General features: G+C 32.7%; 1 protein-coding gene and 1 pseudogene across 1 annotated transcript in view; one reads left to right on the forward strand and one right to left on the reverse strand.

Annotated features, from left to right (window-relative positions):
* GALNTL6 (polypeptide N-acetylgalactosaminyltransferase like 6) overlaps positions 1 to 13,558 on the forward strand; it is a 1,232,148-nt gene that overhangs the window by 503,937 nt on the left and 714,653 nt on the right. Inside the window, exon 5 of the mRNA XM_002709470.4 lies at positions 7,241 to 7,407. Within this exon, the coding sequence (XP_002709516.1) occupies positions 7,241 to 7,407 (167 nt within the window). The remainder of the gene's footprint in view (positions 1 to 7,240; positions 7,408 to 13,558) is intronic.
* On the reverse strand, positions 12,654 to 12,853 carry LOC138848790 (translation machinery-associated protein 7-like; annotated as a pseudogene).

Below are 13,558 nucleotides of genomic sequence, written 5' to 3' on the forward strand. Positions count from 1 at the left end.
AGTTTTAAAGTGGCCAGTAATTTTTTAGTTATTATCAGACATTGTTATTTTGTATTTGAAGGTGAAAGATATCTTGTGTTATTATAAATACTATTAAACTTTGTTCTATGATGTATTCAAGTTAGTTGGAAACAGTTTGATACTATTAGATCTTGATTTTAAGCTATATTAAATTAGGCCAGAGCTGTATTTAGTATATGGCTAATCTTTTCAATAGTCTATCCAGTTCTTAATAATAATTAGTCTATGACTTATATGAGGCATGGGATTGCTACCTCTAATCTTTTCTGGTGCTTCGTTTTCCAGAGAAGAGTTGTTTCTTCAAGCACATGCACTATTTATTACCCAACTGAGGACTTGAGGGGAGGAGGAGATCTCCTAGGTTCTCCTCTGTACAGCCCTCTCTTTAGAGTTCTCTATTCTGGCCACCTTTCGTTTCCCCAGATTGTTGACTCCATCTTCTTAGGGAAGATAACTTGGATCTTCTTGTAAGTTTCTAACTTTATTATGGCCTGACTCTCAATGAAAGCAGGGGAAATTATTTCCTGTTTTTGAAAGATTACTGTGTTCTGCTCCTTGATATTCAATCACTTAGAAACCATTGTCCCATATTTAAGGATCTAGTTGTTTAGTGGGATCAAGTGGAATGGTAAATATGTTCCATGTTATTCTAGTTGATTAAAGGAAGAAAACTCAGTGGCATTTTTGTCAATATACTCAAATAGAAATGGGAAAAGCATTAGTCTTATGAAAACATGCAAAACCAATAAAGGAATATTGTAAATAGTGTATCCTGTGCAATCTATTTTATCTCCCTAGTACTATAATGTTGGTGACTATAGGGCCTCTATTCAGATAACAGTTCATCATCCAGTTTTGGATGTGTATTTCTTTAAAAAAAAAAAAAAGATTTATTTATATATTTGAAAGTCAGAGTTACACAGAGAGAGGAGAGGCAGAGACAGAGAGAGGTCTTCCATCCACTGGTTCACTCCCCATTTGGCTGCAACAACCCGACCTGCGCTGATCTGAAACCAGGAACCAGGAGTTTCCTTCAGATCTTCCCATGCTGGTGCAGGGGCCCAAGGACTTGGGCATCTTCTACTGCTTTTCCAGGCCATAGCAGAGAGCTTTATTGGAAGTGGAGCAGCTGGGTCTCAAACTGGTGCCCATATAGGATGCCAGCACTGCAGGTGGCGGCTTTACCCGCTATGCTGCAGTGCTGGCCACGGATGTGTATTTCCTTAAATATATTACTGAATGGTTGGTTTCCAAAAACATTATAGTGGATAAAGTGTCATTTCAGAAGACATTATAAGCTGGTAAAGTGATAACCTACAGCCTTATATGTTATAATATCTGTGTAATTTTAATTAATTTGATTATTTTAAAGATATTTTCGAAGGCTAATGATAGTATGATGCACTAAATGGGCACCAGGTCACATCCTGGCTGCTCCACTTTCAATCCAGCTCCCTGCTAATAAGCCTGAGAAAACAGCAGAAGGTGGCTTATGTACTCTGCCACTCCTGTGGAAAGACCAGGATGTAGCTCCTGGCACCTGGCTCCTGGCACCAAGCCCAAGATCTAAAACCCAATTGGGAAGTAAACCAGTAGATAGAAGATACCGCTCTCAGTCACTCTCAATCTCTCTCTCTAGCTCTCGCTCGCTCTCTCTCCATCTGTAACTCTGCCTTTCAAATAAACAAAGATATCTTCTTTAAAAAAAAATGTAGTTAACATGTAGTTTCATTTTTCTTTTTTTTTTTACTTAAAAGAAGGCAGAGGTTACAGTGGTTGTGTTGATGGGTACCATTTGTCATGTTTCTGACTATTTTGCTTTTGCAATATTTAAGATTTTGTATCTCCAGCCTTTGTGTGATATATGACTAGTTCTGACTGATGAATTATAAGCAGAGAGAAATATGTCAGTGTTCTTATTTTCCTATGGCACAGTGATTGACAATGGTCAAGATGCCTATTTTCATTTACTGTAATGAGCAGAGACCTTTCTGCCAAAAAGTACTGGGCAGGTAAAAGAAGCAAGAAAAGAGAATATTTATTGCTTTAAGACAATTGGAATTAGGATGCTAATACCACAACATTGCATCCTGATGTGTGTTTTTATAAAAATTGATAGAATAGAAAATAAAAATAAACTAAATTCTATGATTTGGAAAATCTAGTAAAATGATCCAAGGATTGAAATATAAAAATAATCTCACTGAACATTTTGTATAGAAACTGAAATACTAGAATTTGAGCTTTTTAAATGTAAGTTTTAACATTTTTTCCAAAACTAAAACCATAGCCCTAGAGCATGAGAAGGAATGATTAGGTGGTGATAAGTTTCTTAAGAAGCTAAAATGTAAGTTAACCTAAATGCCCATAGTAAAAATTGTTGCATGAATAGTAAAATACCTGTTTTAAACAAAAAAAAAGGTCACTCATAAGTCTCGGTACTTATTTCACATGTTTATTATTAAAATTTACTTTTTACCTCTTTCTGTTGTTGAAAAAACATTATTTTGTCAAGCCACTGAAGTAACAGATAAATCAATAAAATCACAAATGAATAAATATATGTATGTTTTAAAGCAAACAATGTTACTTAAGTTAACTTTTAAAAAATCAGTTAAGCAAATGTCGATATAAAATATCAGATTAATATATATCGTTTCTGTTTTGGAATATTACAGAAGAGTGTGAGAATTTTATTATTCATTTCATTACTATCAACAGTTCAGCATATTGTGTAGAGACCAGTTTGAATGGATTTTTGTCAGCCTTTTAAATGCTTACACAATTTGTCATTTTTCTCAAATATATAAAGATTTAAGCTATTTCTTTTGTCATGGTGAAGTTTGAATTTTATATCCACTTAGATAAATTATTCCTCAAAAATAAGATGTCCTCATCTCTGAGATATTCCTAAACATTAAGTTAATTTTATGTAAACACTTATTTGAAAATAGTGCAGCAATATGAAATGCAAAAATTGCAGGCATTTTTACCCATATTCCTGTAACTTATTACAACAAGCATTTTAATTTGTCTCCATTTTCTCCTTACATTTGTAACTTTGCTATTTATTTCAAGCATAAACATATAATTTGTGTTTGATTTTATTTTATTTCTTAAACACACTTTCATACTGATATGCTGTCTTCATATTTAACAAGCTTCCATTCTCAACCAGACTTGACATTAAATCTGACATGCACAGATTCAGGTTCTTAATAAAGCCCTGGATATGCTTCAGTATGTCTAGTAATACTGAATGCAGTCATCTGCATCACAACTGCTGAAATACAGTGCTTGAGTTTGGTGGTGAATTCAATTTTCTATGAAGCAGCTTAAGCACTAGAATGGCTGACTATAATTCAATCAGATTAAATATTGTTACAGAGAGAATGGTTTTCCTTAAAGTAAAAATCAGATCTGTACCCTCATCATTTTTTGCCAGAACTGTCACAATCTATAATCTTCCTACTGAGAGTCTTCAGTTTTTAATGTATTGTCTTCCTTGCTGCCTGAGGAATATGTAAACATGCCCCTGTCTTCCACATGATTAACAACATCTGAAATACTTCATGTTGACTTCAGGCTAAAGTCCAAATTCCTTAGAATTGCTCTCAGAATCCTACGTGATCTGTTCTCAACCTACAGACTTATCTACAAGGACTTCTCTAATTCTATCAGACCAAGTAGGCTACATTTTCTCCAGGCTCTCAGTGCCTATGTGACTTCTATTTTATCACTTGTCTCATTTGAGTCTGATCGTTTTATGTATCTGCCTGTTTGTGAATTCAGAAGGAAGAGACTGTAATATATTTCTCTCTCTCTGTATCTTAAGTGTCTCTCACTTTCCCTCTCCTTCCCTCCAAAGGGAGTTTCCAACTCCCTTACAAAGATAGTTTAACAGTTAAATGAATAACAATCAAAATATCAACAATGACAGCGATAATAATGATGGGATTTATCAATATTTACTATTATCAGATACAATGTTACACTAAGTGCATTACCTACCTTACTTAAATTTCATTCTTATTAACACATTATCAAGACTTTGATAGCTCCTACAGTATCCATATGAGAAAACTAATCTTAAAGAAATAAATAACTTGCCTAATTTCATCTGCTGTTTTAGTAGCAAACCTGTCATTTGAAATTCATTTGATCTATAAAACATGATTGATCAATACCTGAGAAATAATTCCCAGGTATAAGAAAGTAATGTTTGCATATATTTTATTGACAAATTATGGATATCAATGTAAAAAGGTAACTACTGAATGTCTACTAGCTATGAGAGTTCCATTTATATAGACCCACTGTAAAGTTCGTGTTATTGTATTTTACAGGCACAGAGAAGGCTCTGAACAAAGCATCATTAATAATTTAAAAATCAAAAGAATTAATGAAATGCATGTGTGACAATTTAAAAAATTTAAAATATCTTCAGGTGGAGCAAATGACAAGCTTCATACTTCAACATAAATAAGAATATTACTTAACAAATGACCATCACTTTATAGTTGAGACTGTTACTGCCAAATGTAGTATAATTTAAATGCCATTGTCCAAGGTTCATCTTCTCTACATTCAGATCCTGAGACAAAATTTTGCCTACAATAGTTTCTGTGACATAAACACAGGAAGCACTGAGGAGCACAATGGGAACAAAAATAAGTATGATGGGAAAGGCAGAGTGCGAGTGCTTAGTAAATGATGCATTGTTAAACTGCTTATCTCTATGGCAACTGAAGCTTAGCATTGCTGGGAATCTCCAGGAGACAATGGAGAACATATTACAGAGTTATCTCACCATTGTTCTATTTGTTCTTCAATTCCCATTCTTCATTTATTGATACTTGCTCCAGGAGTATTAATTTCCTCTAGAACATATGATCTGCCTTTTGTGCAGAAATGAGGGAAAACTCTCAAAAGAGGATCTTCCTGGCTCACACTGGAATGGTGTGGACTAAGGGGATGTTGGTGGTGCAAAGACATCATCTGCTAGAGCCTGTCATTCACAAGCCTCTTCTTGAAACAAAACACATCTATCTTGAACTATATGCATATATAGATAGACTAACAGGTGAAAGATAAACATAAACATGTAGCATTTTATATATATAGGCATATAAATGCTATATACCAGATGCTGATTTTTTAAATTTTTCCTTTATAAAAAGAGAACCAACTTCATGTATATCATATATACAATTTTAAGATCCTAATGATGTTTTCTGCCTTACCCTTTCTCCTTCATTTAATCCCACCTTCCCTCAGTCTTTTCTTATTTTTCTTTTAATTTTTACAATATAAACTGTCAATTATCTTTATAAGATAATGATATGACACTCCAACCATAACATAGACAAAATTGGGTTCATTGTCTTCACCCTTAATCCTTGAAACCCTGAAATGTGAACCTCACACACTGTTTTCCTGTATCAGTCTATATTTCATTGGATAGGTTGATTACGCTCAATCATGAGAAATCTTAAAAAACTTTTCTTGGTTGTCAAGTCATGTCAATTCTATTACCAAATATATTTTAAACCTGTTTTCCATAAGCCAACTTCAACCCTTAAATTTTTAAAATAATTCCCCCAAATTGGTTCAAAGGACACAGAAATATTCTTTTAGCACTCCATTAAACTTTTGAATCTACACTATCAATGTCATTTAAAATTGCAATTGCCTGTTAGTCTGTTTCCCATTAAACTGTATATGAGGAAGGACTAGGTATTGTTCAATGTTTTAACTCTACCTTGGAGTCTGGCTTATATCAAACTCTCAGAAAAACATTGTGACTTGAATGAATGGATGAGTAAATGAGTGAGTAGAAGGTATTTCACACTTTATGTGTAGTTGTAATTTGAGCTCATGCAGGTAGAAATTTATTGAAAATTTGGAGAGAAAACCTTTTTGCATATGATTAGTCTTGCATCCTTTTCTGCCTGCCAGTTTTCTGACTGGATTGGTCATGACTATAAGACATCTTTTGACAGTCATAACCTATTGATTATTTATTGGATATTCATCTGAAAGCCATTACTGTTTAATTAATAAGATAGTGATATGTGTAACTTGTTATCGTAATGTTTAAAGAGTAATTTCTCCTCTTAGAAATATTACTGGATTCTCAGAACCTTGTGAAATATGATGGTTTGTACAATAGGTGTGATTATTATTATTGATATATGAAGCACAGTTATTTTGGGCTATTAGCTTTGTTCAGAGAAATGATGATCTTATATAATTATGACCAAATATACTGAACTATATTAGTACTCTTTTCCAAATCTGTATGTTATATGTGAAATTACCAGCCTTGCTACACTTTTGGAAAACACTGACAGATCTAATTCATTTTATATTTTTTTGTCATTAAAGTTGTCCTAAAATGAATTCCATGTTTATACAGCATCTTTGTGCCAACATCATAGTCTGATTTAGATAGTTTTCACAACTTTATTTATTGCTTTTAGAAACATCAAATTAACTTGTTTGATAAAAATGATAACTTTTAAATTAATTAATAGAAGGATAGAATGAAAAAAATTTTTCAATTTTGGCTTCTTGGATTATTGCATAATGGAAAACACCAACCTGAGGTTTCTTTTTCTGGTTTCTGTTAGGATTGTGATAATGTCTTTGTTTGGATTTCTTACTCTGTGGTTATAGTTATTAAATTATTATTTAGTATTAAGTGTTCTATTTTTCCATTGAAAGCCTATAGGTTTCTTTTTTTCTCCCCTATAGCTTTAAATACTGTCGAACCATAAAAAACACTAAAATCAAAAATGACTAATAAAGCATAATTATTACAGAAGTTAAATTTTTAAAACTTCAGAAAAGCAATCTAAACCTTAATCATGTGCTCAGTGGAAACAATTTTAATGCCTATAATTTACCCTTATTTTTATTTCATAACAATGGAAAAATGTACCTTAAGGAGAGCACATTTCTTCATCCTGACATATCTGAGCCTCTAATACAAAAGAGAATAAAATAATTGTTTCATTAAAATTTAAGTGAAAGGGTATCATTAAAGAATTCTCTGAATGAAGAGAATAACTATTACAATGTACAAGTTCTTGCTGTGAAAGTATTAGGCAAAGTCATGTTTTTACAGTTGTCTGATAACAGTGAATAAACAACAATGTAAGATATACAATAGTTTTGCATTTCATTTAGCTATTTTTTCTTCCTTCATCATCTCCAGCTGCAAGCACAAGATGTACTTGGAAAGACTGCCAAACACCAGCATCATTATCCCATTTCATAATGAAGGTTGGACTTCACTCCTGCGGACTATACACAGTATAATTAACCGAACTCCAGAGAGTCTGATAGCAGAAATCATTCTAGTAGATGACTTCAGTGACAGAGGTAAGACAAAGTTGAGAACACTTTATCTGATTTTGTTATCACCATGTAATAATTAAGGGCTTTTTAAAAAAGATAGTGTTTCTTCTGATTCTATCCAAAAGGTGATTATAAAGTTTTATTTATATAGTAACTACAGAAACCACTGGCTAATTAGAAAAAAAAGTTAATGAGAAGCTATTGGTGTCTGGGGAACTGTGCATTCTATTTCTGTTGTAAATTAGACAGGAGTTGGCAAAACGCCTCAGATTTTACTTTCAGATTCAGACAAGCATCACAAAATATATTAGTGTAACTACACATGAGTGGTGAGACATTGAAGTAGAGCTATAAAATCTGTTCCTGTTTCTGAAAAGTGTATCTACTCTATTATTTACCAGTATGGCACATTATCCAGGCTGTGCTTGTGTTACTTCATATATATTAGAAATTATGAGAGACCCAAATACATATATTTGCTTGGCAGTACTAGTTATTGTATCCTATCTGAACAACAACAAAAATAATTTGATGTATAGAGTATTAGAAAATTTGACAGAAGTTTTAATATTTTTACCCAGTTGATAAAACATAGTTTGGTTTGTAAGACAGGAGAATAATATTACAGAAAGTTTCCTGAGAGTAAGATTTCATAAGGCAGATTGTGTCTAAATATAGGAGTTGTTAACATGCAGAGAAAGTAAAGCCCCTCTTATCTGGATTTTTCTTTTGAAAAAGGAAACCTTTCTAATGATATTCATGTAGTTGGTAATATAATTTTCTACCATATATTTCATTGTATGAAGAAGTTTTACTTACCTGTGTTTAAGAAAGAATGACAGTAAAAAGATCTGAATATTATTCTTATGTCTCGAAAGAATATTCATCTTGAGATCATATGGGTTAATTGAGGTTTGGGGAATTTCATTTACTGCAAAAATGTCATTTTGTCATAGTGTTCAAAAATTCTGTGAAAGATTTCCCAGTGTGTTAATTTTGTGGATTTGTTAAAACAGAGTTCTGGTTTTCAATGACTTATTCTAAGTAACAATTCAGGGTTACTCAACATCTGTTTGTGTTGTTGGAGCTTAAGTGACAGAGATGCAGTTGTTCAACAATAATCAATTAAAATGTCAACTAGTGCCTTGATCATTTAGGTTTGATTCCAAAGAGTGTTTTGTCTTCTGTTTTTTTGGGAAGGTATGATTTCAGTACTACCAAATAATAAGAGCAGTACCTAAAACTGAAATTTTCAGAGATTTAAAAAATATTTAAATAGAACATTCACTTATTTTTATTCTAATTGAGGCTACTTATTTCAAAAATAGTCACTCTTACCTCAAACTAAAAATAGGTACTTAATGTGTTAAAACTAAATTTTCTTTAAAAAAATGAAAAAGAATAGAAAGATAGATGAAGATTATTAAATGAATGGTATTTTTGGTTAGTATCTGGAGAAATAAGGCAGTTTCTCTTTTTAGTGATTTTCTGCATGATTAACTTTGCCCTGGTAAACTATTTGTTATAGCAGATTTTGACCTGACAGTAATATAGTAAGAAATATTTGATAAGAAATTGTAGTTTATAGAGTATGTTTTGTTGAATATTTCTCATAGGGTATTTTTGAACTGAATGTCTCTAAAGAGAGAGAGAAAATAATGGCCCTTTCATTTTATCATATCATCATTGGTACAGTAGCAACTTTAATGGACTTTCCGTATATGATGTTAGCTGGGAAATAGGCAAACTGTCAATGTAATTAATGTTTGTGAAGTAGAACAACAGGAATAGAGTTATTTGGAATAATAATGGTGATTTTGTTAGCTTTTTATTGGACATTTTTAAGAATAGTCATTATTTTAATACTTAAATAAAACTTTCATTTAGGTATTCTACTCCTGTGAGCCATCAATTTTAAAGTATTAATTTATAATCAAACATAAAAGTGAATTGGAAAGAATAAATGATAAAAATAGTTCTCTAATCTTTTATAATACATCACAATATTAAAGTTATATGAAATAGAAAAGACCCTCCTGCCAATTCTTTCTTTGGATTATAAGATCTTTTTTGGTAGTATTAGTTGGTGTTTTATAGTGTTTGAGTGGAACTATGGAGCACTTCTTCTGCTTTCTGAATTATGGGGAATATAAAGATTTAACAGATTGGGCAGGTCAGAATTCCAACACAACTATTACCTGTTTGATATTGGCTAAATTAACTTCTTATGTCTCAGACATTTGGTCAAAATGGGAAGAACGATAGTGACTCTTCAGAGAGAAGTTATGATGGAGAATGATCATGGATGGGTCAGTGACACAGGTTGGTAATTACATAGCAGAGTGATTGCTCTCACCACCAAATACTCTCCAATTTTATAGCATATAGTTTCCATAGGCTTTAAGGAGATCCTCTTGATTTAATCAAATCTAGTCCACTAAAGTGTCTGCAGAGACAACAGCAGTCGCTTAGAAGACTTGTGAAGACTATGGTAACTCATACTGTATTGCAAAAATTGTATTGTTTTAATGTTTAAAAATGTTGGACATGATCAACTGTTGAAATAAAATAAAGTTCTAAGTAAATAACAAAGAAACTATATTACCCACCAAAATTACACAAATGTTCAACATATTATGTTTTAAGATAATTTTACCACTACAAAACAAAAGCTTTCCTAAGATGTCTCTTGTTTGCAGAACCTTTATGAGAAACTTTTTTCCTTCTTTATAATATATCCATATAATTGTGCTGTTAAGAACAGTAATTAACATAATTTTTTTGGACAGCTTCAGAAAACATAATCTTGTGGCATAGAAAATCATTTCCACCAACCCTTTAAAAAATCAGATTAATTAGACTAGACAAATTTTAAGGTACAGGAGGATATAGAAAGTCTGTTGGCTTCCCTTAGGAAATTATTTCTGAAGCATTGCACTCTAAATTTATTTTCAGGATACATACCAATTCCAATTCTGTTCCATATGCAATTTATCATCATTTTGCTATTCCTCTTCTGGATATTCTGCAATGTCTTTTGGCCAAAGGCAATCAATTTTTAACAAGATTTAATCAAATATTACTGTCTTATGTTTTATATCCTCAAGGTCACTAGAATAGCTACCCATGAAAAAAATAGAAAGTCAATGCTTTATTCATATTATTAGCACCAGTAAAATCAACGGAATTCATATTTCCAACAACTGTTAAATATTGTGATTGGCAAATTTTGAACAGTAGGATTCATACCAATAAAGAAAGAGAAACACTAAAACATTAATAATAATAAAATATTTCTAAATTATTACCAAATGATTTTTAAGCATCTGTCCAAATAGGATTGACCCAATCTTAAAATGTTTTTTTTTTTATAAAGTGAGTATCCCATCAAACTTTTCTTAGTGTAGATATTTTTCCTAAGGCAAATTTGGTATACAGAATATTATTTTAGCTTCACAACATAAGCTTACCATGTATAAAAACATGAAGGTTCAGGCCTGCAGGTAAATTTTCAACAACTACCACTGTGTTTTTGCTTTCTGAAGCTTACGAAAGTTAGTGAATGTGACTTTTTTTTTCTGCAGTAAGCTCTCAGAAATACATTTAACAACTTAACTTGAGGCCTATAACAAGGCTTCATGATGACTTTAAAGCAGGACTAATCCCAGGCTTATCTCCAAATTCCAGGCAACCTTAACAGCATCCACATGGAAACTGCTGAAATGTGTGAAATAAGCTGAGGCTTAACCTCAGAGATAGGGTATATTTGAACCTGACAATTCTCTAAACTCTGTGTGCTCAGATGAATGCAATTCCAAATTGCGGATAGTCACAGAAGAGCTGCTGACACACTTTCCTTAATGCTAATATGAAGGTATTACCATGCACCCCGACACAGAAACACAAACACAGGACATTCACACCACACTCATTCTTGCCTCTGCTTGTCTGTAACTTCCTAGTCAGAAAAAGTAGATAGTTGAAAATTTGAGTTTCACAAAGATTTATAGTTCTCTATGTACTACTTAGAGGGAAAAATTCTCCTAAGTCACAATGCCAGGGACTTTAAATAAATCCAGGTCTTTCTTTCTCAGCTAGTCTATATGCTTTCTACCCAGAGAATGGGCTGTAAACTAGCAACATCAGCAGCATTGTGATACTTGCTAGAAATTCAGAATTTTAGCCAGAATAGTTGGAGTCTTCATTTTGATCTGATCAACATGTAGTTGTTACAAAAAGTAAAATTTGAAAATCCCTGTCATGTTTTCGAAAGTGGAGTTGGAGCTAAACTGAATAATGTAGGGGCATAAATTATCTAATTTCAAAAAATAACCTTCCTATTCCTTATGCAGGTTTTTATGGAATGAATTTTGTTTGTTTATATTATTTAATGTGTAATTCATATTGAATTTATATGTTTGTCAAGGACCTCTACATTATTTCATTATTGTTAGATTCCTGTGATGGATCTTGGCATTTTCACAAACTTGTAAACGCTTTGCATTCTTATGAGCTCATTTTATAGCATTTTGTGTTTAATTTCAGGTTACTGCCATTACCCCTTCCCTTGCCAATTTTCCTTCTTTACCATATAAATGATGTCTTCTAACATTTTATAGATCTATTTTGCTTTGGAATCATTCAATAATTTTATGCTAGGTTCAGAAACAGAGAAAAAAAAGACCAAATATATATGATAATAGTGCAAAGGAGTCTTTATAAAGATCTGTGTTACCATGAAAATGTCCAGCCTGTTCACATAGTTGAAAGTGTTTATAAACCTTTAAAAAACAGGAAAAACAAGGATATTTTAAATGATTTCACAAAGGATATAAACAAGTCTTTAATCTCAATTGCTTTTTTTGTAAATAGTCCCTTAGAAACACTAAGGGAAGCTTCTATAAGCAAAACATCAGCACACATTTTCCAACAATTCAAATTTGGACACCATCCATGTGAAATGGTGGTATGATAGCTGGAGAATGGGAGTGCACTTCTATTTTCTATTATGAAATCCTAACACTAAAGTGAATGTGAAGATTCTGTGATGACAGTTGACAAAAGTATTTTAGTGCTAGTATTCCATTAGATACTCCAGGAGAGCAGGAGACAAGTGATTTTTATGTCTCAGAGCTATCAAGAGCTAGTCACCCTGAGTAAATCTTGGAATTGTTTAGATTTAATATTCAAATTTATGCTATGGCCGGAATTCGGGATGTTTAGCTAGGAATGCAATCAAGGGCATCATCACTTCAGGCACAAGGAACAGCTTACTTTTTGCCAGGTCTCTTAAATCCACCTGCGGCCGGGGGGCCCTTCCCCGCCGCCTTCGCCTTTGTCTTTAGCTCCAGTTTCTTCTGCTCCTCTCTTTTGTTTTTGCTTGAAAGCCTTATCTTCCTCATCCATCCCCTTGGCTTGCTTCTTGGGCTGTTTCAGGGGCTTCTTCTTGCCACCTTCCCGGCAGGACATAGCGCCTGCCGCCAGGTCCCCAGACCCTGCCACCCTAAATAGTTTCGATTGAACAGTTTTGTTTACCATTTGTAACATTTGTGGTTGTAATGGAAATGGGAACTCTGTTCTATGTCATAAACATGGATGTAAATAATAATATGCTCTCAAAGTCAAGAGAAAATGAGCCTATGGTGTGCAAGAGAAAAGTTCGTGAAGTTACAAAATATAATATTAACTCATAAAAAGGTCTTACTGCATTCATAAAATACGAGTGTTGCCTTTCCCTGGTAGAATCTGTTTAGAGTAGAATCTGTCTGAAAAGACAAGCACTTTGGGAGTTTCTCTTCCTCTTACTTTAAATTAAAAGCTCCATCTTGTATGATGTAGATGTCTACATAAACAACAGAATTTTTCTGACAAAATAATGACAGCTATATATCCTTGTTGATATATTACTTCATGTTTAGAGTAGCATTTTATTTTCTCCTTTTTCTTCTAAAGTACAAATGTGATTAATCTCCCAGGTTTGCAGGAGTGCACTGAGGGCACATAGACTTTGACAATACTTGTGATTACTAAAGCAGTGCTTTATTCTAGTAGATATCTATTTTAAGCAGATGTCCATCTTACAGTTTAGGATAAACGATCTTGAAATACTTTGAAGGTGCATGTTTTTCTTGTGAAAACATGAAGTCAGGAAACTGCAAAATGTTCTTATGGGGAA

The sequence above is a fragment of the Oryctolagus cuniculus genome, chromosome 2 (assembly GCF_964237555.1).
Source record: "Oryctolagus cuniculus chromosome 2, mOryCun1.1, whole genome shotgun sequence".
NCBI classification, from domain to species: Eukaryota; Metazoa; Chordata; class Mammalia; order Lagomorpha; family Leporidae; genus Oryctolagus; species Oryctolagus cuniculus.